The sequence below is a fragment of the Micromys minutus genome (assembly GCF_963924665.1).
Source record: "Micromys minutus genome assembly, chromosome: 25".
Taxonomy (NCBI): domain Eukaryota; kingdom Metazoa; phylum Chordata; class Mammalia; order Rodentia; family Muridae; genus Micromys; species Micromys minutus.
Window position 1 is genome coordinate 36,164,055 of NC_137960.1, and position 25,337 is coordinate 36,189,391.

The following is a 25,337-nucleotide window of genomic DNA, read 5'->3' on the forward strand; positions in this document are numbered from 1 at the left end:
GTTTTACAGTGGCACAGGTACCTAGTACAGCCAGGCACAGTGGCTGCCGGAAACCTAGCTGCTCTGTTCACAGCCGACGGATTTGTACTCCATACACTTGAGCTTTATCCCCCTACCCCCCTCCCAATTGGAACTGAAAACACATATGCCGTCCTCACCGGGGATGCCCAGGAAAGCCTAGAAGAAAGTCAAATGCAACAGTGGGTAGAGATATGTCTCCTACAGAGCCATGTGACAGGCATGTGGGGTGGAAACCCTCCCAGATGCACAACTAGCAATGGAGCTAGTGTAACACTCAAACTGATAGAGATAAATCAGATGAACATTAGTTATTTCTAGTGAATGAGACCGCACTCAATCTGTTACTTCATAATACACAGTACCTTTCTATTAACCCCAAAGGGATCCCGAACACTACAGTTGGAAACAGTGGCAGAAAGGCTACGTGCCTTGCCCGATGCCGTTCAATCTGTGTAAGGCAAAGTCAGGCCTGCCTGAAAGAGCTTCTGATTTTAAGTACTACTCACACAGGTTACAATCCAGCAAACTAAACAAATTAGGGCATGTGTAGTGGGCCATAGTCTGCGGTGCAACCATTCAGGGAAAATACTCAGCAGCCAGGATGTAAACACATGGGCACAGCTGTTCTCCAATCAGCAGAAGACCAGCTTGCTAGCAGTTAATATAGGACACAGATGGGAAACCGCAATCCTGTATCAAACCCGCTTCCACCTGTTTTTGTAAATGTGTTTTTACTTAGGGTCTATATCTAGCCATCAACTAAACTCGTTCTAGAGGACTGAGGGAAAAGCATCACCCTATAATGATGCTCTAGTATCAGGAAACCACCCTCGGGGGCAGAGCAGTCAAGTACCTGAGCATAAGTTCTACTGCAGTCTTCTCTTTTTTTCGAGACAGTTTCTCTGTGTAATCTTGGCTGTCTTGGAACTTAATCAGTAGACCAAGCTGGCCTCAAACCCACAGAGACAGATCCATCTGTCTCTTCCCGGAGAGCTGGGATTAAAGGCGCGCTCTGCAATCGCCTGGCTAGCCTCTCCAATATTCTGGTTCCTGATCTGTAGCCTGCATGATTCCGCCTCCCATGTGGGAGTGCCCACTCCTTAAAGCTTCTTTTAAAAGCTTTATTAGTATTCTTTAAAACACTGAAAAATTATTCATCTTTCACAATCTAATTTTGATTATGTTTCCCTTCCTGCACCAATTCATCCCAGATCTTCCCCATCTCCCTAACCACCCAACTTTTGTTTTTTCTTTCTTTAAAACAAAAGCAAAACAAACAAAAAGCACACTTTCCTTTATAAAACACACACACACACACACACACACACACACACACACACACACACATATCGAAATAAATAAGCAAAACATCAATATGACAAACAACAAAACTGAGGCAAAATGTCCACACCATCGAGTTTGTTTGGTGCTGGCCAAACTACTCCTGGGCGTGAGGCCTACTTGGAGATGTGGTTAACGTACCCAGGAAGATTCCACTGGCAAAAATTGTCTATTTCTTTGCCAGCAGGCATCAATTCCACACAGCTTCTAGGTTAGGGTTGGGACCCCATGGTTACTTCCCCTCCTTGGTGCTGGGACCCTAAGTGCATGCTGCTGTAGTCTCTGAGTTTGGGTGTGCATTAATCCTGCTGAGTCTGTTCTGGGGGCGCTTTGTGAAGCATCTGACACTCTACAGGCAAAGGAACAGACATGCTCCGTCTAGTCAGTTCATTCTCTGGAAGCCTCAATAACCAACAAGCCTAAAGGGGAGCCTCAGCCTGAAAAGAAAATTCAGGGACTGAGCGTGTGCCGTCTTAACAAGGGTTTAGCTTGTCCATTCATTCAGATGCGCTGTGAGCACCGGCTGGCTCAGCAGAAACTGCAGATGAAGAGGGAGAAGCTTTACACAATCTCCTGAAGACCCGAGCTTGGCAATCTCTACTTCAAGTAGACAGACAGACACAGGCAGAACCCAAAGACTGTGAGGGTCGAAACTACAGGGACCACTGCAGAGCCCTAAGCACCTGGCTCAGTGGCTAGAAACAGCAAGAGCACCAAAAGTATTTGTCCTCTGTATCACCATGGGCTAGCGCTGAGGCTTCTGACGAAGTGGGATATAAAGAGCATCCTGAATGTCAGATTTCCCCCAGGGGTCTCCCGGGAAAGAGACCATTTTCTCCATACCTGGATTGTCTGGTAATCGGAAGCGTCGATTCCCTTCACTGTCACCTCCCGGAAAACCATGGGTTCCAGTTCCTCTTTGGTTAGATCACAGTGGTAAATGACACCTAGAAGGAAGCAAGTCTCTGATTACATTCCAAGTCTCAGGAAGTACACAGGCCACAGGGATGCCACCCGAGGCTAGCAGCCATCAGGGGCCTTGCCCATCAGCACTTGGGTGGCTGTGCCAAGCATCGTGAGGGAAATCTGATGTGAGCAGGCCCATGGAGAATGGGAAGTATCCTCATCGGCAGCACCACCTACGGCTTCCCCTCCTACAGCGCTGAGGTGTTAAAATTCACGGTCAACTTTATGCATGTGCAGCAACTCAACCATGCCCTGAGTGTGTGTGGAGAGAATTTTTGGAGAGGTTTAGTGGAGGAAGAAGACCCTCCCCAACCGTGGGCAGCACCGTCCCACAGACTGTGGTCCTGGACTGAAGGCTCCTCAGTGTTCAGGTCTCTCTGCTGCCTGGCCTACCCTAGTATGAGCAGGACGTTAACTACCAGGCATTCCTTCCTCAATGTCTGGTCACTTTAGATTGCTGTGGTGACCATGACAACTTATAAAAGTGTGTAATCCGGCTCACAGTTTCAGAGAGTTAGAGTCCATGAGGGTGGAGTGATGGAGCGGCTCAGAGCTCACACCTTGATCTACAACCACAAGACAACGAGACAGCGGGGAGTCCATGGGTCTTCTGAAGCCTCCAAGCCCGCCCCTGGGACCCATGTCTTCCAACAAGCCCACAACTTGTAACCTTTCCCAAACAAGTCCACGAACAGGGACAAGTATTCAAATAAATGACTCTGTGGGGGCCATCCTCACTCAAACCACCACAGTCACAGAATGTGTGGCTCGTACACACAGCTGTGAGTCCAAAGAAATCTTTCTGATGCCTTTGCTTTCCTGACAAGTGGTTTGTCACAGCAACCAGAAAAGTAATTAACACTATTGTCAACAAGTTTTCTCCAAGCCAGGTCACATGGGAACGTTGGCCCCGCCCCATACTCAATGTCTACAATCAGTCAGGGGTCTCTGGACTAATCCCTTTGGGGCTTCTGCTATTTGATGTAACCATGGATACATATGTAGCCACCAATCAGGAGCCCAAGGTGAACCATCACAAGACATTTCAGAATCAAATTTTCAGTTTTGTCCCGGTCATTGTGCACAAGGCAAAATAATTAATATGTATCAGGAATTCCAGCTTGTGTAATCATTAATAAAAGTTCTACTTCCTGGATTTAATGCATCTCTCTTAATATTTAAGTCAAAGAAACAAGACAGTGCGGTTCTGTGTTGAGAAACGAGCCAGAGAGGCTGGTGTAGAAATGGCACCTCATATACTTTAAATATACATTGTCAAGTATAAGGAAAACTGATCCTGGGACCTCAGTGCTTGCTGGGAAACCAGAAGCAAGACAGGACTCCCACAGGACACAGAGAAACAGACTGACCACGGATTAAAACGGCAGCCCTCTTTCCCCTCCCCCACTGTAGAACAATGTTCGATACGTATGGATAGAACTGATGAGAGTTGACAAGAGTTTTTGGTATTTGTTTACTTGTTCTGTCTTCCAAATCTCTATAGGGTACCCACCACAAACACACACAAATCTGATTTCTGGGGCAGGGGTTTGGGGATGCCTTAGTGTTCTTTTCTGAAGGGAAACGGGGAGCAGTGGGGTCTGGGAAGTGACATGGAATGTTTTGATGAGAGAAGAATAAATAAAAGGAAAAAAGTAAGATGAAATAAAGAGCAAGTGTGTGCGATATGATCACTGGATTCACCATGCGATCCCCGGACTCGCCTTGATGTTAACACAAAAAACGAAAGATTTGGGAGCTAGAGCCAAGAGTCAGTGCACTCAGACAAGCCACTAACAAACTGGAATTAAATTCCTTAACGAAAGACAAGGAAGAGGAGACATTCTATATTCCTGTTTATAGGGAAAAGCTGAGATGCTAACATAGAATGATGTACACAGCAGAGCTGGCTGCCATTAGTGTCACATGCCTCCTTCCACTCCATATAAGGCCCCACAAACGGTTCCACGAAGGATGGTTTCAATGACAAATGCACTTTATCAATATTCTCTATGCCTAGGCATCTTGGTTAGCCCAGGTCAGTCCACTGCACATTCTTGCTAATATAATGTGAACCTCTGTAACGTACTGATACATCATGTCCTGCCTGATTTAGGCCATGTAGGGGCAGGGAACGTGCTGGAACAAAACATTCTGGTTCAGGAACAGCAGTAGGCAGTTAGGAAACGAACTGAAGATGTGAAGCAGAAGCTGATTACAGAAATCTTTAAGGTCAAAAGGTGCATCTGGCCTTAAGATGCTCCCCACCCAATGAAGTGGCGTTCTCATGGGCTGTTCCAGCAACAGGGTGATGGAGGCAAGGAGACCGGGGGTGTGGGCTGAGAAGGGAGGCGAGGGAGTTGGGGAAGAGTACGCTGTCCACATGTAGAGAAGGCAATGCGGTCCTGAAGCTCAGGTAGACGCTTGCCTGTTACATTGTAGGGCAGGACTTAGGCTATAAAAAGGGTCGGGAGGACAACACACTAAATGCCAAAGTCTAGGCTCTGAAAGGTTTCTTCTCCAAACCATATGTGAAAAGCTTTTTCCTCCCCACCTCCAAGAGCCAGGCCTGGAAGATGCTGTCTTGTTCAAGTCTGGCTGAAGCTAACCTCAACCCCTAAGCTTCCACAAATACACTAATCAGTTCAAATACCAAGTGGTGTGTGTCACGGAATCATTGCGTCCTGTTCTAGACTGGCCTGGCTGCCGGCATCTTCGCAGGTCACAAATGGGCTTCAGATGTGTCCTTACTATGTACCTCCACTGGATACGAAGTCAGCTGGCACCCTTGCTCGATGTACTCTGCCCCCAGTGGGAAGCTGAGGTTCTTATCCTGACAGGCACAGGCAGTCCTTGCTTTCCTGAGAACCTGACTATTTGATGGCTGCTTTGCACCTGCCTTTAGAAGGCCTGAGTCTGAGAACTCTGCTCTCCGGTTTTAGGTATCCAATAGCATTAAGAGGGAAGGCGAGGATGGGAAGATGAGCGAGAGGAGACAGGGAGACAAATGAAGCATTACAGTAACAAATGAGAGCTTCCTCAGACGTAGAAGAAAAGGGACACACTTTTCTTCCCCACCGTCACAGCTGCAGACACCGGCGGTATTTCATCACTTGGCACAGAACCGTCATTTCCCACTAGGACAGTAAGCCTTTTGACCCAGATAAGGATGAGCCTGTTCCTGAAATAAATGGTCACACGGGGTCACTGGAAAGGGGACCCTGGCTTCTATTAAGAGCTGATGAGTGTCCCCTGCCCCGTGGTCCTCCATGTCCTTCACTCATAACTGATGAAGATATGACATGTTTAAAGCAAATGCCTAGAACCAGTGAGAGCTTAAGAAAGACATTAGGGCTGGGAGGTCACCCCTGCTCACTGGCCAATGCTGAGCTCCGGGCTCTGGGGACAGGCGGGGCACCTGATGTCCTCTTGATGCTGGCTCCTGACTTCTGGCTCTGGGCCAGTTTCCGCTCTGTGGCTTTTTCTAGCTCCTCTCAGTCCCCTGAAAGGCACTTGGGAAAAAGCCCTTATGCACCCCAGACCTACCTACAACATCACTCTGAGTTCTAACAGCCCTGGCAGCAGCCGGTCATGGCGGTAAGATGTCTTATGGACCCAGAGACTCAAGCAGAACTGTATCCAGAGGAGACACTGCTGCAATCTCGTCAAATTCCCAGAGGAGGATGGCTACCTCAACACCTGCCAAACTCCCCCAAAGACACTTCATCCACCAGCAAATGACGGCGACAGAGTCAGAGGGGCAGAAAGTGAGACTGCATTTTTGTAACTACAATTATTCCAGGAGGCGTTCTGTATGCTGAGTGCGGGTATTCAGGGGGTTTGCTGTTGTTACCTGCACTGTGAATCTTTGTACAGATCAAAGCTGGGACTGAGACTTACTATGGTGGTTTGAATGAAAATGACTCCCATCGGGCACAGAAAGTGGCCCCATCAGGAGGTGTGGGCTTGTTGGAGTAGGTGTGGCTTTGTTGGAGGAAGTGCATCACTAGGAAGTGTGCTAAAAGGTCTCAAAAGCTCAAGCCAGTTTACTTCCTTTACTTACACCTGCCAACTGGACCAGTTCTTTCTCCTACACGATGTCTGTTGCAGGCCACCGTATTTCCTGCCATGTAGATAATGGACTAAACCCCTGAACTGTAATCCAGCCCCAATTAAACATTTTCAAGAGTTTTGTGGTCCCAGAGTCTCTCTACACAGCAACAAAAACCTAACAAAGACAGTGACATTTGTTGGCACTGAGGACAAACGCTGTCCCCACCCCCAGCAGCAGAGTTCGTGAGAACAGTTTTTATTTTCCCTTGTTCTGAATAAACTGCTTTACTTGAAGTGACCCTGTCTAGAGTCCAGCCTGAGGTGTGCACAAAGAGCACCACAGTGCAGCTCCCCAGAACAAACCCCACGGCAGCACCACAAAGAGCCTCTCACCTGGTGACAAGAAGGACGTGAACTGGTAGAAGATCTCGGAGTCCTTCTTGCGCCCGCTGTACCCCACCACACTGCCCACGTCCAGCGGGAAGGTCTTGAGGAGTGCACCAGTAGTCAGGTCGTGAAGCTGCAGAATGTTCTTCACATCGTGGAGGTAGCACAAGACCAGGAAGTTGGACCTGACACAAGCCACCCACTCTGAAATGACAGGGAGAGAAAGGTCAGACAGCACGTCCCATCCCTCTACAGCCCTGCCGTGCAGCCAGGAATATACAACCTTTCGGTACATGTACAGCACAACCACCACAAAGTTCAGTCCTGAGAACTGTAAGTCACAAAAACAATTTTTTTTCATCGCGTTTTAGGTAGCAGTCACGGCGACCCTCGGATGCATGAGTTCTGCAGACTGGACACTAGACACGTGGGCTGCAAATATCCCTGCTGTTCTAATCTGCAGCAGTGTGTTCTAAGGTCCTCAGCCCACGGAGCCAGTGGAAGTAAGTTGGTTATCCCATGCAAAATGGAAGGAAGTTGGTTAGACAGGACTGTGTCCTGGGAAATGAGAGGCCTCCGGCCCTCCCTCACTCTTCCTCTTGTTTAATTTCTGACTGTCCTGAGGTAAGTTTCGATCCCCACTATGCCTCACCATGGGCCCAGAAGCAACGGAGCAAATCAACCATGGGGTGGGCCCTCTAATACTATGAGTGGAATAAACCTTTCCTTTTTAAAAGTTGATTAGCTCGGGTATTTTGTTACAGCTTGGGTATTTTGTTATATAGCTCAGGTATTTTGTTACAAAGTAACAGGAAGTAATGAAAATACTTACATGCCTAGTTTATATTTCATACCATGCTATGGGGATATAGAGAGGAGAAAAAAATGAAACCAAATCATAATCCATGCACACAAGAGGACCTATCACTTCACAAAAAAATGTAGTAAGCCCTGGGAGTATCATCAGATCCACTGCAAGATCCTGGAGAGACAAGTGGAGGAATGAGGTCACTTCTGCAGACACCCATGAGCATATAATAGAAAAATGTGCATTTAACTGCTGTTGGCTCAGGACTCCGAGCAGGTGAGAGGCCTTGAGCATAGGGTTGTGGAAGGGCTAAGGAGGATTTCCAGGAGATAAACTGTTAGTGTGTTAGGCTTGATCTTTTGATATGCACTATAGTGATAAATACTGTCCCCCAAGGCCTGGTGACTCCCAGGAACGAGAGAGAACACACACAATGTGACTTTGCTTGTTCATTTAAAGCTCCTGGTTAAATGGAGATACCTACAGCTAATGGCTGTGTAGAAGAGGCACAGATGGGGTTTGGGGTCTGATGAGACCATGAGGAGGGAGAGGAAGGTGGAAAGAGAAGACGATACCATGTGGTGAGAATCTTAAAATCGTGGCCACGAAGGCTGGCCGACTGGAAGTAAGAGCAACCCAGATGGAGCACACTACGTACTCACTTGGTGTTACCGATAGAAAAATGGATTCTAACAGCATGGAGGGTAAATATCTCCCCTTGCTCCAGTGCTGATTAAGGCATATTATAAAGGTCTTGTGACTTTTATGCAGGAACTGAATGGTCAAAGGCGAGGTACAAGCCCTGGTGGAGAGCAGATATTTTTACAAGAATGGGAGATGGAATGAAGGCCACGGTGAAGAGAGGGAGGACCCAGCAATGCAAGCGTCAGTGCATGAGGACTTGGAGGCAGAAAGGAAACCTGTACAGGCAAGGAGATCCACTTCGAAGACTCAGGGGAAAAAGCCATTTGGTTTAGGAAGACAGTGATGCTGGTAGTGGTCTGCCTTGGGGTGAGTTGGGGGGGGGGTGGAGCTTAGCCACTGCTGAGGAGGCGGACGAATGGAAGGGCAGCAGTATAGGATGGTGCATCTGACATCCTGTCTGTCAGACAGGTACATGTGAAGTAGAGGGAGTGTGCAGAAGGCTGGAGGGAAACAAAATGTGAGCATTGTTCTATACGCCAGGGGGAACACTGGGCACGGAGCCCGGCCGCAAAGTTAAGATACATGCCACAAACTGCCAGGACTTGATTTAACAGGGTATCCTAGCTTGGTTTCAGCTGCTGTGATAAACCACCTTAGGAAGGAAAGGCTTTCCTTGCCTTGCAGGCTGCATACAGTTAGTCACTGCAGGAAGCCAGGGTTTCCTGTCTATACGCCTTTCTAATAGAGCCTAGACCACCAGTCTAGGGAAGGTATCATCCACAGTGGGCTGGACAAGAAAGTGTCCCATCGGCATGCCCCCATGCTGCAAGAGGACAAATGAGTCTATGGGGAAGGGGGACACAGAATGGCAGACACAGAAGCCAACCTGAAGCAGGGTCAGGCCATCAGGAAGGAGGGATGAAACGGTGGCACACAAGCCACGCAGCAGACATACTGGAAGGACAAGCTTTCCTTGAGGTTTCTGATGGGGTTCTTGACATTGCTCATTTTTGGACTCACACTCAGAACGTGACTGCTCGTCCAGAAGAACATCAAGACACTGGCCGCTGTGAGGATCACAGGGCATCAATCTTGAGTAGCCTTGATTACCACACAGACTTCTCCTTAAGCAATGATACGAAAACTCCTAATATCCACAAGTAACATGCTTAGGAGTAGCTGGGCCCAGCAATATATCTCTATTCTAAAGAGAGGAAGAAGCACGGGGTGGGCATGGAGTAAATTCTTAAATTCAGTGGCTATGACAGTCACTGAAGTAAGTTGGCCATGGTACATCCAAATGGTAAACTGGACCAAGTAAGAAAAGGACAGGAGACTTGTGGAGTATCATAAATGAAAGCTGACTCGTAGGTGGCCATTGAGTCACCTCTAGCTTGTAGGCACTGGAGAACACACTGCAGGAGTGCCTGAATGCACTGAGAACACTGCAGGAGTGTCTGAATGCACTGAGAACACACTGAAGGAGTGTCTGAATGCACTGAGAACACACTGCAGGAGTGCCTGAATGCACTGAGAACACACTGCAGGAGTGCCTGAATGCACTGAGAACACACAGCAGGAGTGTCTGAATGCACTGAGAACACACTGCAGGAGTGTCTGAATGCACTGAGAACACAGCAGGAGTGTCTGAATGCACTGAGAACACACTGCAGGAGTGTCTGAATGCACTGAGAACACAGCAGGAGTGTCTGAATGCACTGAGAACACACTGCAGGAGTGTCTGAATGCACTGAGAACACACTGCAGGAGTGCCTGAATGCACTGAGAACACAGCAGGAGTGCCTGAATGCACTGAGAACACAGCAGGAGTGCCTGAATGCACTGAGAACACAGCAGGAGTGTCTGAATGCACTGAGAACACAGCAGTGAGTACTTTCTTTGAGAAGAAGCTAACCTGCAGCCTGGGTGCAATTTTCCACTGCATATGATACATTTCTAAGTGGCCTGAGACTTCCCCACTGAACTTACCACAGAAGCTCACTTCCAGCAAGCAAACTCTTCATTGGTCGGAATTCTCTTTTGTGTAAAAACCTAGTACAATACTAGTGAGTTTTCTCGAGTCTTTGCACACTCATTCATACATCATCATATTATTTCTGATACGATAAATAAGTGCCAATGGCATCTTGCAATTAAGAGCAGGGGCAGGCTATTCTCTTCTCTAGCAAGATGGCTGGAGGTCCACCCTCACATCTACGACAGGTAAAAACAAACAGCCAAGGTGACACAGAAGTTTTAAGCTAAGAGCTAGTACTCTCTAATGAGGCAGAATACACTGTTTAGGCCTCGGCCATCCTAGTCATTACAAGCCACAGGCTCTGTACAGAGTAACCAGTCCGCAGACCGCGAAGGACCGACCTTCCCGTGTTCTCACAAGCACAGGTTCCTAGCAGCCGCCTGCCTTACCTAAGACATCTTTCTCGTGCTCCGGAACCAGCACTTTCCACTTGGACTCGTCAGGGTCCGTGAAGTCGATGTTGATGAGCCGATAATTAGGAGAGTTACGGTTTGTCTTGAATGTGAACACGGTGCCCTCGTTGGTTATGTAGTCATACTCTCCTTCAAAGTTGTCTATAAGTTTCACCCACTGCAGGATCCCTGGGAAGCAAGCAAGCATTTGTCATCCCGGATGCTGGAAGAAACAATGTAGGTTTCCACACAAGAGGCTCTTCTTTCAACAAAGTTCACAGCACAGGTAATACTGGGAGCTCCAACACACAAGGGAGAGCAAGGATAGTTGTGGGTAGGCGCCAAGGAGCCACTAGAAACCCCAGCGTTAAAGGGAGATTGAAGGACCTCATCCCGCCCTACCATTCCACACTCCCGCTAAAGCTTTTTCTACCTGACCAAGTCTCAAACCAAAGCCTGTCTTTCCACCTTTCCTGCCACCTTACAATGTCCCCTACCCCAAAATCTGGCTTAAAGCAGTGGCCCTCCACCTGGGGGCAATAGACTCTTCAACTCCAAACAGCCTTTGGAAGGTCTACTGCAGTGTTTTGGGTGCCATGACTTAGGAGGTGAGGCGTGCTACTGCCATCTAGTGGCAGAGATCCGAGATGCTACAAAATCAGCAAAGCAGCGAGCATACTGCACAAAGTCAGTAGGGCCAAGTTCCAGAAGCCCCGACCCTCAGCATTAGCTTGCTGCCTGGTTTTCCCATGGCCTTTCTTGGTGTCCTCTATTCCAGGCAGCACAATGTCTTAACACACTAACCGGGCCCATGATGGTGCCTCTGAACCTTCTGTCTTTCCCATTACACTCTGAAGTAACCCACGCCATAAAACTGTTCTCAATTTCACACATCCAAACTGTTTCTCCTGCTGAACTCTAGCGGTGCTCAGCAAACCACGCACGGTGTCCTTTACCTGGCACACTCTCCAATGGCCAGCCGCTTCTAACCGGTTCACATTTGATGTTTTCCTCAAGCTATTGCTCAGTGTTTATTACGGGTTTAACTTGCTACTTGCTACTCAGTTTGCAGGTATTTTAAGGATACAAATAAAAGCTGTGTTGGAGGAAGTTACAACAGTCTCTAGTCTTTTATTTCTGGGATCTGATATGCGGTGGTCACCAACAAAATTCTTAACAGCATTTGCTATCATTCTGTAAATGGCTCTTCTGAGTAGCACCTTTAATGACTGGACAACGCTTGTCATGATGTGCCTAACACAGACTCAATGAGGTCTTAGGGAACGTATGCATGAAAAAACTCTATGGCTTTAGGAATTCTCTAAACACCTCTTGCTTTCACTCCCACAGGAAACTTCTTTTCTATCAGGACAATCCGATCCTACTCCACTATCTTCCAAAGATTTGCTTATTTTATGTACGTGAGTACACTGCAGCTGTCTTCAGACACACAGAAGGAGGCATCAGATCCCATTACAGATGGGTGTGAGCCACTGTGTGGTTGCTGGGAACTGAACTCAGGACCTGTGGTTATTATTGACATCAGTCTAAACTTACTGTGCTCAAAGACTGCATATCTTTTTTGTTTAGTTTTGGATGATTTGGTTTTATTTCCTGTGTGTCGGTGTTTCACTTGCATGTATGTCTGTGTGAGGGTGTCAGATTCCCTGGAACTGGAGTCACAAATAGTTGTGAGCTGCCATGTGGGTGCTGAGAATTGAACCCGGGTTCTCTGAAACAGCGGCCAGTGCTCTTCACAAATGAGTGATCTCTCTAGCCTTCTGGTCTTATTTTAATACTTTTTGATTTATTAAGAATAGCCTTTGACTTAAAAATTGTTCTCTACACAACTGATGAACACTCTGACCTCACCGGAATGACGTGTGAATCTTGGGGTCATTCCTACGCATACCCTCAATTCTGTGCATCTGATGAATTCCACCATTCGCTCCATCTGCCACAGAAAGACTAGGTAATCATATGTAACGGCCGTGGGGCCATTTTTAACTTGCATGTGTTCACATGCTCTTAGTCTAAACTCAGAGGTCAGGCTGCTGGCCACTACCCCCAGAATTACAACACTTAAATGAAACTCACTGGAGGTGCTTAGGACCACGACATTTAAACTCTTGTAACGTTTTAAGAAACACTCTGCTGTTTGCTGCGACAGCTACATTATCCTATACAATCTCAGAGCGGCCATTCTTCACCCCGTTGGCTTCCCTGAGCTGCCTTCTGCAGAACGGCTGCTTCCAACCTGCAGTTTGTCATTTGTAGAAGTTCGTTCTTCATGTCCAATAACTCATGTTTTTCCCCTTTGTGGTGGGCTGTACTTTACGAATTTCCATTCTTTTTCACTAAATATCTCTTACCTGTATTTACTTTCCTCCTGTGAGTAGTTATACTACTCATCACGGCAATGGTCACATGCTTGGCTCATAAGAGCACCACTTTCTTACAGTACACATCAAAGGTTCTTCTATTTTTTTTTTAATGGCGGCATTACGATTTAGTGTGTTTAATATCCAGGGCGACAGTGATGTTCACCTTTGATCCCAGCACTGTCTGAGAGTGCAGAAACAGAGCCCTAAGTTCCAGGCTGGCCTGGTTCTCAGAGTGAGTTCTAGCACAGCCATGGCTACAGAGAGGAACCACTGCCGCCCCTAAAGTGTGTCTGACATACTTCACAGTCTGATGTACTTACTGACTTGACTCCACTTCTCATGCGGGCAACTGTGTCTGTGTGACACTCTGACTGTGCAGTGCTGGTATCCTTTGGACCCCTGGGCCTGGACTGAAGGGGCGATCTTTCAGAGGGTTCTTCCTTTTGCTTGCCTCCTCTAATACAACCAACATAAGTACTCTCTAAATTCTTGCTGCATAGGGTTCTAGGCCTCTGTCAATTCTAACTGAAGGTCAGTGTCTCTCATGCATCTGGGGAAAGTTTTGTCTCTAGCTCCTGTACTAATCCAAGAGTGTCCTTAGCATACATCCTGGACCTTCCATGACTGGAGGTTTCAGCTACCAATCACCCGTGTTACCCGTGGAGAAGCACGCACAGGTGTCAGCGTCCACCTCCTCGCCCAGCAGAACCACCTGGGACACGCCAGTCTCTATCCCTGGATTTGTGCTTTCAGTCCATTTCTGTTCTCCATGACTTCTGTCCCCTTTCTACCAAAGCAACAGAGCACTGGGAAGGCCCTGAGTGCTTACAGTGCTTTGTTTAATTCCCAGGTTGCTCAGAACACAGAACCAGGCAAACTCCCAGACCAGAGACCCCACAATCATACTTCACGAGGCTGCACAGACTATACTACTTAACTTTTTAAGTGACAAATTAATCCCCTCAAATGAGTACTTCAGTAGGTGATCCACCTACAGTAACCAAAGTTGTTCACATAAACAATGCTTCACAAACACACACACACACACACAAACACACACACACATGTGTGTGTGCATCCCTCATGTCTTAGAACAACAATGTAAGTAAAGTTATTAGCTGCCTCTTAAACATTTGAAGATAATCAGAAAGCTTCATTTGTTTCTTGGACTATGACATTTGCTGACACGAAATCTTGGTCCTGTAAAATGTCAGGTTTTTAAAATATACCCCTGACTATAAAGCATCTCCTGATGTGAAATATTTATTTCACAGCACAACCTTCATGTGGTTTCTGTTTGAAAAGGCTGTGGTGACAGTGGCATTTATAACAATGCCAACACACCCGACATCCCTGGGGGGTATGGCTCAGACCCAAGACATGCAGGAAACTCCTCTGGCTCTGTGGTACCCACAGGTGAGCCAGAAGGGAAGCAAGCAAAGTTACCTGAATAACCAGGCCCTGCTGAACTACAAAACCTCGGCTAAGCCTGTGAGCAGGCTCCGTGTTCTCAAGACCCGACTCTAGCTGTGAATGTTCACCGTGAGGCCACAGCTCCCCAGAATTAAGGAGCTGAGGTTGGATGTGACAAAACAGCTGTAAAATTTAAAAATATTCTAATTTAAATTAACATTATTATAAAAGACTTGGGATTTAAAAGCAAGCACCACGGACAGAAGTTAGCCAGGTCCGAAGCCGCTGGACCCCAGTGACCCTCTTTCGTGCAGACAGAAGTTAGCAGGTCCGAAGCCGCTGGACCCCAGTGACCCTCTTCCGTGCAGTAAGAACAGCCATGCAGCAGCTATGAAGCCTCCCACTGAACTGTACAGTCTTGCTACCAAGTGCATCAAATACACTTACCTAACACCAACCCCCATCCATGACACTCAGAGCTAAAAACATAGCTTGATATTCTCTTTTTAACTTGTGTCCACTACAGCATCCTCTAATAGCCTTTCTTATTGTCTTTTCTACATGTTATACTGTACCCATGTATATCTTTGTCTAAATCTGTACATATATTATTGGCTAGGTTCCCCATGAGGGAGACTATGTCTTTTTTTCTTTCTGAGATTCTGTAACCTCACTAAATATCATACAGTTAGTAAACCCATCCATTTTTCTGCACACTGTGGTTGCATTTTTCTTTATAGTTGCATATTATTCTGCTTGATCAATGCCATATTCTTCTTATTCATTCATACATAGAGGTTGAGTTCAGTTCTTTGCTACACCTGGGGAAAATGCATCAATAAACTCTGGGTGCAGGTATCACTATGCTGGGGTACTGAAAGGCCAGCTGAGGGGCCGGGCCTTACCAGGCAGGACATTTCAACAGGAGGCCTTTGTGCTGCTGTGTTTCTGTCCTGACAGAAAAAATAAGCAATTTGGGGGGGGGGGGGGAGGAAGGAGAAAAGATATTTTGGGTGCACCATAGAAGCTCATTCATTTTTGTTACTTACAAGTGAGAACCCTGTTGAACTTAAATGGACAACAGGAAAATATCTTTCTCAAGAGACTTGGCTTAATTCCTTAACCCCCTCAGTTCTGCCCATTTTGCTTGTATATGAGGCCCACAGAATTCAATACCCAACCTCTCCACCATAAAGTTAATGCTGCTTTTTGTAAAGCCTGCTTCTTGATGGGGACTAACTTGTTTACTGGGTGAAGACTTAACTTAAATTTTAACTTCTTATGGCTTCCCTAAACCAAAGACACACTTCTGTTTCTTTCTTTAAAAATGATGAATGGTATTAACGATATCTCATGGAAAAACTGCCTCTGCACCCCCCCCCCCCCGAGTGCTGGCGTGGACTGCCATTACTGCCCAGCTAAGTTACCCACTCCTTAAGAAAGTCAGATCTGTAGTGTCTTAATGAAGAGTTAATTTATTTGAAAAAACTCCTAACAATTCTTTCTGCCTTTGAAGGGGGAAAGTTAAAATCAGAGAAAAGGGTTTTTAATCTACCAAAAGGAGTATGTTCCCTTAACATGGAAGTAGAGGCTTTTTTTTCAACACTCCATGTTATTCCTAGTCGTCATATATTCTTGACTAATTCACCAGCATTCAAGGTAAACAGGTAAGTCCCTTTGTCTTAAGTAGGATGACAGAAGTGGGGAGCAGATCCAGAGCCGGAGGGACGTATTCACGCCTACCAATTAGACACACTCCTTACCATCAGCCTGAACAACAGAGCCTTCCCACCTCACCCCAGAGGCACACAGAGCTCTTCTGATGCCACCCTGGTGTTGTAGTAAACAAAATAAGCAAAACTTGTATTGAGAGTAACTCTGACTAGGAGTTAAAAACACCCCCCCCCCAATTACAAAGTACATATTTAATCTACTATTCTGTTATCCAAAACCAAAGTGTTGTGATTCCCAATACCCACTTCTGTCGAGGAAAAGCCAGGAATCCAAACCCTGCTCAGTCCCTTTCTGGGCATTTTTGCTGTTTTTTATAATTCCCCGTCAAACAGGTATTATTTTTTCATTTGCAGACATGGATATCTTGAGAGGGAAAAACAACCTTCAAGTCAAGATACTCGGCTGTAATTAAGACGAACCATGCAAGTAACTTAACAACCATTACTCCATCTGCTACGTCTCCACTGTAGAGACCACGCTGACCTCATCTCTTCAGAGCACTCAGCCGCTGTGCGATCTGCAGCCCCCGATCCAACCAGTCAGACTGATCCCATGCTAAAGGGAAAAATGCATCTGGACTGAACATTAGACTTCCCTAGCCCATAGATAAAGCAGGACAGCAACCGTTCACACAGTATTCATACACAGTATTCTATTCATACATCTAGAAAGGATGTGAAACACACAGACAGATGGGGGGGGGCGTCCCAAGAGAACTCTGACAGTTTAGATAACAGACTTGTGGATGCTGTTGTCTGCCAGGAGTCCTGGAATCTGTATCACGTGGACTGTTTTGCTTCTTTAAATAGCTGTAATCCTGTGACCGACTCACAGTGAACCAGTGATAACAAAGGAGATGCCCTCACGCTGCCCCATGCGACTGACTTGTGGAACTAGGTATGACTGGCCCTCAGGCCAATCCCAACCCCTGTGGTTTCTGTTATCCACACATGTAAAACTAGAAATTATGAAAACATGAGGCTGGAGAGATGGCTCAGCAGATAAGAGCACTGGCCTTTTACCAGAGAATTCCAGTTTAACTCCCAGCACTCACACTGTGGCTCACATCTGTCCATAACTCCAGTTCTGGGCATCCAACATCCTCTATTGGCACAGACATACATGTGGGCAAAACACCCGCACCCACACACATATATATACAAATAAATCTCAAAATGAATACATAAATAAAATGAAAGAAACGACAGGCCCCAGCACTACCCGGAAACTGGCAGCTGTCCCTACAGAAGGCTCATTAGTGAGCACCCTCAGCTTCAGACCCACCACCCCGGTGTTCACTCGGAGGTCAGCTTGCCTATGGAAGTCTGATTGAAGCAATGACCCTCTTTCAGTGACCTCCAACCTGACCAGCTCAGTGACCTATGCAAACTGTTACCGTGGGACAGCGTCATAAGACTCGTCTTCTTTATGTGGGGTCCCATGAGCCTGTAGCAGAGGTTATTGACCTGGCCTGCCTAACGTCTCTGGTTACTCAAACACACTAGCTTAGGTGCTCCTGTTAGGTGATCTATTCAAGCGCAGGATATCGTTCTGGGCAGTAGATGAACCTCGCTCAACAACTGCAAAGTCAAAAGCTTAGAGGTGAGGCTTCTCTAGAGGAAAAGTCCACTTAGGAAAATAGCATCAGCCTGCTTGTTCTTCCTGAGAACCGGACCCACTGAGCTCTTGCCTGAATGGTCCCCACATGCGCATGAGCCCACTGCCCTGCCAACAGTATTCTGATGCTCACTCTCCCCCAATCCCATCTGCAGATGGAACACTGCTCTCACGCAGTACGGTAGGACTAGCAACTGCAGCTCAGTGTGCACAGTGTAGATGGAAGGGAACTTCCTTACCTATTTGAAGTTAAACAACTGGTGTGTTTCAATTTGTTAGCTTGTATCCTTTAATGGCATAAGCCTTCAAATAATTTAAAGACTCCATGAAGTTATAAGCAGAAAATGCAAACAGCTCTCTCTCTCTCTTTTGTAAAGGAACACTGTAACTGGGAATTTTAACAAGCCAGGGGAAGCCCAAATCCTTTCCACCACCCAAGAAGCACGAGTTCCAGCTCAAGGACAGCAACAATGTTTCATTTGGGGTCAACCGAAAGGTGCTGGCTGGGCTGCACAGACTCCAAAAACACCCAGAGCGGCCTCTCCTCACAGGGAAGGTGAACAGTGGTGGCTGTAGTTTTGAGTCCAAAATAGGTGTCTCTACCTTTATAAATAAAATAGCTCTCGTGTGTGTATATATGTATATACGTACATATTATAATATATTATACATAGTATTATATATACTAATATATATGTATGTATGTATGCATAGCACTAGAGTAAATTACTGACCATCCTGCTACATGCCTAAACCTGCTCTGTGACAGCCAGAACGACCGCATGTGCTCCTTGTTCAGAAGGATGCAGTATCTTTGTATCAGAATGTTAGGTACTATTAGTGAGGCAAATAAACTAGAAATATAAATTGCATATTCTGAAAGCCCACGTGAAGAATCTCTATTTGGTTTGTTTGGTGTCCTCATCTGGATGTCAGCTTATGTGATATTTTCAGAGCTCGTCAAACATAGTAAAGTGTGGAGCTGAGGGGCTGTAATGTCTGATGGCAGTACAGCGGGCCACCTTTCGACTGGCAGTCAGCCTAAGCTGGCCTCCTCCTGACAGATGCACCTGCCCTGCCCACACGGTGCTGGGGTTAAAGGCCTGCACAACCTGCCTGGTGACTGCCTTCAGTTTTTAAGGGTCTTGTGGTGTGCTAACTCTGGTGAAATACAGGGCTTCAGAGAGCAAAATCAGCCTAGTCCCTTGTACATAGCTCAGCAGGGGTCATCAGATGATTACCGGTTAATCTGGCAAATGACCCATCTTACTGTTAAACTGCCTCTGACAGTTTGCCTCCTAACAACTATCTGACTTTGAACAGCTACAGACTGGAACTCTAGCTTCTCCCTGACACAAGAGATCTTACCACAGATAAGAGCAGAAGGTAAAATGTAATATAATCGGTTTGTATCATCTATGCCTAATCTACAGAGAAAATTCAACGTTAAGAGCCAGCTTCATCCCATTGTCTTGATCTACATAAAATACCACAAAAAGAAAAATCTGTATGAACTGAGCTGATGTGGTAGAAAGGAAGATGGTTTCTTGAGAGTCAACTACAAGACTGAAGCAGCACTTCTTAATGGAGTATCCCGGGATAATTATATAGCTCTGAAAATGACTTACCGGTGATACCATTGGTTTCCTGCTGGAGGTCACAGTACCAGAGTCGATTTACTGGATCACATCCCTCCCAGATCGATAACAAGACGTATCGGCCATCATCGGATAACTATGAAGAAGCAAAACCAGCACATAAGCCCAAGTCACAGACCTGTTCTCGGAGCAGGATGTTAAACATGCATTCATTTCCACTTTCTCACTGTGACCAATAGCTGAAAGATCCTGAAGTAAAAAGGATCAGAGTTTATGGATTACAGGGCTACAGTCAACCGTGACGAGGAAGACTTGGCAGCAGGAGCTTGACCACATCAGGATCAGGGCACAGACAGGAGGGAAGCCAAGAGTGCTGTAAACCCCCAGGCCCACCCTACAGTAACAGTTCAGCTAGGCCACACCCATTCAAGGATCCAGGATCTGTCAAAACGGCACCTCCAGCTGGGGACCAAATATCCAACGGGCTTTGGTGGACATTTTATATCCAACTACGGGGGAAAAAAGGAAACTCCAAATGCAGCGCTTTTACTCCAAATGCAGGATCTGAGAATGAAGTTACTTTAAAAAATAAAGTACAGGTGTGGTTTTGTATTCCGTCTTGCCACAGGGGTATGTGAACTCTGCCCAGGCAGCTTAAAAGCAGGATGTTAGACTGCATTTTACCTTACGCCATCAGCAGGTGCTCACTAGTAGTGCCGACACGCCGCTCTGGGGGTGGGAAAATGCAGCCTACGATGGGGACCCTAGTCTGGCTGAGAAAGGCTGAGGCCGTAGACCTGCCCTGAGGCTGGAGGGGAAGGGGAACTCCGGCTAAGCTCAGGAGAGCAGAGGGGCCTTCTGTGGGAGAAGCAGATGCACCGTAGATGAATGCTTTCTCCATGCTCCCCAAGATGGTTCTTGATGAGACAGTCCATGCTTGTCCACACTGTTTATTCACTGTCCGTCGTGGAAAATGGTGCATACACCTTCCTGTTGCAGAACAGTCCAGGAAGGGAAGCTCATCGGCTAAGCCCTCAGGGCCCATCTCTTCACCTCATTAACATGGAGAACTCTGTGCTCTGAGCTACTTCTGTGCTACATGACCACTGGTCACGTTCTTATGTGGGGGGCTGTGGTCACGGGTTCCAGGCCAGGAGTCTGGTTGGGAGTAGGAAGATTCCTACTGTCCTCAGGTGGGTACCAGGGTTTTCCCACTCAACCTTACCAAGTTTCCTGACATGGTCCATGGCCCACACATAGGTATTTGAGTATTATCAGGAAAATAGGATGTGATAATTTGTATTAAATTTCTCACCTACTATCCAAGAATGTGTGGTTTGATATCTTGAACACTAACACATCTAACTTCTAGGTCTGCCCGTGACGGGTTACCTGGTTCAGAGTTATGGTTCTAAATGAGCAAGGGTTAGCAGAGTGGATGGAGGTATGGGAAGTCCAGGGCCACACTCACACATTTCCACTGAGTAGTTCTTCATGCACTGCCTTAGTCAGTTCTACCACAAGATCTCAGAGGTAAAGAGCCTCGACTTCTGGAAAGCATACCCAGAGGAAGTAAAAAAAGAAAAATCATGATAAAAATCTAAAGAGTGCCGTGCTGTTAGGCCTGGATGAGCAGTACCAAACTATGCATGTCCTTCCATGGCTCATTTCCATGTTATATCTTTTTGATTACTAGCTTCCAATGATTCATATCAATGCAATCTATACATTTTACCTGCTGGACGCTATACATGCAATTTAGGGCTACCACACAACTGGGCCTTCTCCCTACCGTTAAATATTTAGATTGTTTCCGTTTCCTTCATACTATGAACAACACTTTAGGGAAACAAATCTTAAACGTATCTGTAACCTGAAGCGCTCACCAGGTTGTAGATATAAACTGGAAGCGACCGGTCGTAGGACGTGTACACTCAGCCTTACTAGACAGTTGAACCGGCTTCTGTCCTTACCTAGCTGCAGTGCAAGACATTCCGTAACCACCGTCTCACGACCGTTATCTTTATGGCAAGCTGGCTGAGCCGCAGTGTCCACTTCCCTCCATAATGTGGCTGCACCTTGTTTAACCAGCTATGGGCCCTTAAGAGAGCAGACGGCTCGGAGCCCAAGTACAACTCTTGGCAGAGTCTCTAATCTGTTAGTTCACTCTTGTGGTTCAAGAACTGGCAAGCCTCTAGTCACAGGGCAAATTCTTAAAGTTCTTCGTCTTTATAAACACACACATACAGAAACACACACACGAATGCACGCAGACAGGTGCGCTCCGTAAAGGAGCCCTGCGACACTTCCCAACTGCTATTCTTTTATTCGGTCACTCCACAGACATGGTTCTATATATGTACAAACTCATGTATATGCTTTGTTTCTGCATGCTAAGGATGTGTCAGTAAACTCACGGAAAATGTCACACCTCACAAGGGAGACACACACATGTAAACATGGAACTATGCCACATATGACACACCAACAAATGGCAAAGGGGCACCACATGTGGTGAAGGTCCGTGGTTTTAAAGATCACGGGGCAGGCCCCTCGGGGAGGCTCTGGCCAAGCCCACTGGCGACGCTGCAGAGCTGTCCTCTGGAGGCTTCTGGTATTTTCTTGTTACTTTCACTTATTTGCACGTAGATTGCTACCGACTTGGCTTTAACAGTGTGCTTGGGATTTGCTGCGCTCCTTGGATGCAGGGGGTGTATATTTCATCTAAAGTAATTCCCCTGCACTTAATTCCCCTGGCATTTCAACAGACAACAAGCTTCACTTGGTCCTGTCAAACATTTTCCAAAAGCCCTTGTAAAACTTTTAAAAATCTTTGCTAACTCGCTTGCCCATTTCTGAATCTATTTTTATATAATTAAGGATCTTTCTGTCCTTAGGCCACATTATTCTGCCTCATTGGCCGTGTGGTGACTTCTGAATGGGACTCTGAGACTTGGAACGTGGTCAGGACTTTTTCTTTCCAATCTGCCTATAAAATGTTCTGAACCAATTAATTGGCTGGCAAAGCAGCTGGCTCCGTGCCCACCTGCTTGCCAGCCTTGCTGGCTAAGGTCTGCAGCCAGACTGCAAAGGCCTAGCTCCCTAGGGACCTCTGATTCCCTAGGTGCTGATAAGGCTCTGTGACTTCTGCTATAACGCTGTCGCCAAGCCTTGTCAAGCCTTTAGTTTATAGCTCCCGGGAGTTGTGCTGAGCCTGAATCAGGGAGCCCCATTCAATGGACACACATCCTGACAGTCAGCTGAAGCCACTGAGCATCCTGAAGTAAATCTCTAGGACTCTTCCTGGGACGTCCTCACCACCACACATATGCTGGCAGTTCCAGTCTCTGAATCCTTAGCTTGGTGAGGATAAAGTGCCCCGGGTTCTTTATCCTTGTGCTGGGGTCTCTAAAGCACATCAAGGCAGAAGGCTGAGGTGACCAGAGGAATAACCTCTCTCATGTGTCACCCCCAATTATCTGTTAAGAAGCTGCTGCTTCAGCTCTTGTATCTAGTTTTCTAGCTGTGCAGGGCAGGAGCTGAGGCTGTACAGAACGGAGGAGCGCACACACAGTACCCTCCAGACGGGTTCAGACCAGTGTGGCCAGTGAAGAACACCCAACTGTCTAGTGAGCAGGTTGAAAGGATCAATATCTAACAATATCTAATCTGAGATTCTGCAGTTTTTTTTTTTTACAATGTTAACAAGTCTTTCCGGTGTTCTATTGTCTTGCTTTTCTCCCTTTCCTTCTCTGTTCTTGTTTTGGAGGGCGAATGTGAGGCTTCCAGGCCAAGCATGTGTTCTAGCAAACAGCTTCAATCCCAAACCTGTGTCTCTGTGTGTGTGTAGATGTTTTTTTTTAAGACAGAATTTTATGTAGGTCTATGCAACCACAGATGGTCTTCAATTCCTTCCTGGTTTCCGGCTCTCCTTACCGAGTACTAGAATTACTACAACACCTCAAAGTCAATTTCTTTATGAACCTTCCTTTTTCACTTGAGATTGATCAAAGCCGTCACATTTTATTTCTTGTCTGCTTTTAATAAAGAAAGCTAACAAACCAATGCTCATCATTTTAGTCACCTCTTTAGACCGTCCTACTTGAAAAGAATCAGTAAACACAATTATAATGTTATTAAACATTATGCAAAGCAGCCTCTTTAACATTAATTAGTTCAGGCTTTTGTTCGCCTGTCCCCTGAAAATAGACGGAAATTGTGCAGCTGCTTAAAGCCCTGCCACATCAATCACAAATGACGGGGACTTCAGCTGTAGCACCTCAGTCAGCGGTGAAACCCGACAGCAACATTCTCGAAAGAGCACCAGACCTTGGCGAGCAGCTGCTGCTAGCGCACCCCAGGCTCCCCCCAGTACCACCAGACTAACAGTCTAGCAGTTCAGTTAGCCTAAGGCAGAAGTCCCAGGGCACACCGCTGTCACAATGCCAGCTAAGACAGGCATCCTCCTCCTGGTGACATAATTTGGTTAACTGGAAATACCTTTGTATCTTCAATGTTCGAGCTGCCAATCACAAAACTGTGCATGCATTATTCTCCTCTCAGTGTACAGGTTAGGAAAAGATACCTTTCTCCACTAAAAACTAATTGGGACCAACAGTTGCTTAGGTTCTTAGACTACATTAAGGTAATTTTAAAGATGATTTTCTTTTTTTAAGAGATCGAGTGGGAAGACAAACATTCTGCTAATAAGATCTTTCTGACTCTAAAGAATAAGGTAACTTTTTTTTCTCTTTAAAGAATTATTTTATGTATGAGTACACTGTTGCTGTCTTCAGACAGACCAGAAGAGGGCATAAGATCCCCTTACAGATGGTTGTGGGCCACCATGTGGTTGTTGGGATTTGAACTCAGGACCTCTGGAAGAGCAGTCAGTGCTCTTAACCACTGAGCCATCTCTCCAGTCCCAGGTAAATTTCTTAAAAGCCAGAGAAAAGGGGAAAAAAAAATCAAGAAGCAAACAAACAAGAGAGTCAGGTCTGGACTTTGGTGGACAGCCTCCGTCCTCCTCTAAGTCCTACTGTTTTAAGCAATCTGACAGAAGCTAGAGTGACCTCACTTTCTGGAAGCAATCTGATTAAACACACTGTGTGCAAAAGAGGCAGGAACGCCAGCCTGGCCAGCTATGAAATATGTAAGTCCTACGTTTCTAGTTTCCATACCTTCATTTTACAAGATCTTAAATCTTGTAAATTTCCATTAAGTCACCTTTTTACTTAAGAAAACATTAACACACGCAAAACCCCAAGAACCACTATCAACGAGGCAGTTATGTTCTGACACCAGATCCACGTGCCTTCCTTGCGGTACTGACAGGTATCAGAGCTGAAAGTCACCAATTACTACTGTAAAGTTTGGTGTGCCAGTGTTCTGACAGCTAAGTTCTGTGGCGGCCTCTGGCTGACATTCGGAGTGTGGACTTAACCCAGCTAGAAGGTAACTAAGGGAGAAGAGCGTGCCGGATCTGAGGCCTGCTTTGGTCACAGCTGCTTGGAAACACTGCCAATAGTATGGAGAAAGTTTTGTACTGTCTCACTCCTCACACCACAGCGAGGTTCACAAACAAAACCTTGCTTGCCCAGAGCAGATAATGGCACACAAGTGTCACCAAAGATGGCTAATTTCGGTAGGATCACCCAGCTTCTATCTTCTCTACCAAAGACATGCCACAAACATTAGCTACTCAGTGGATCATGGCTAAGGGCGAGTTTATTCAACCAAGATTACTGAGAGGCCAGCCAGTGGTTACCACTGAACTCATTTTCAGAATACACAATAAGCCAGGGCGGGGCTTTGAAAGCTAACACTGAGTTGTTTAAGACAGACAGACAGACAGACAGACAGACAGACACAAACAGGAATAATCAATATCATTGCATTGACTGAGCATGATGTATGATGGTCAGAGAGGAGCAATTAATG

At 46.4% G+C, this 25,337-nt stretch overlaps 1 protein-coding gene across 1 annotated transcript in view; it reads right to left on the reverse strand.

Moving 5' to 3' along the window:
- Window positions 1-25,337, reverse strand: part of PREP (prolyl endopeptidase) — an 89,532-nt gene that overhangs the window by 26,326 nt on the left and 37,869 nt on the right. Inside the window, exons 7-10 of the mRNA XM_080937653.1 lie at window positions 19,428-19,533; window positions 10,649-10,840; window positions 6,775-6,972; window positions 2,206-2,309 (exon numbers count right to left, since the gene is read on the reverse strand). Of these exons, the coding sequence (XP_080793779.1) occupies window positions 2,206-2,309; window positions 6,775-6,972; window positions 10,649-10,840; window positions 19,428-19,533 (600 nt within the window). The remainder of the gene's footprint in view (window positions 1-2,205; window positions 2,310-6,774; window positions 6,973-10,648; window positions 10,841-19,427; window positions 19,534-25,337) is intronic.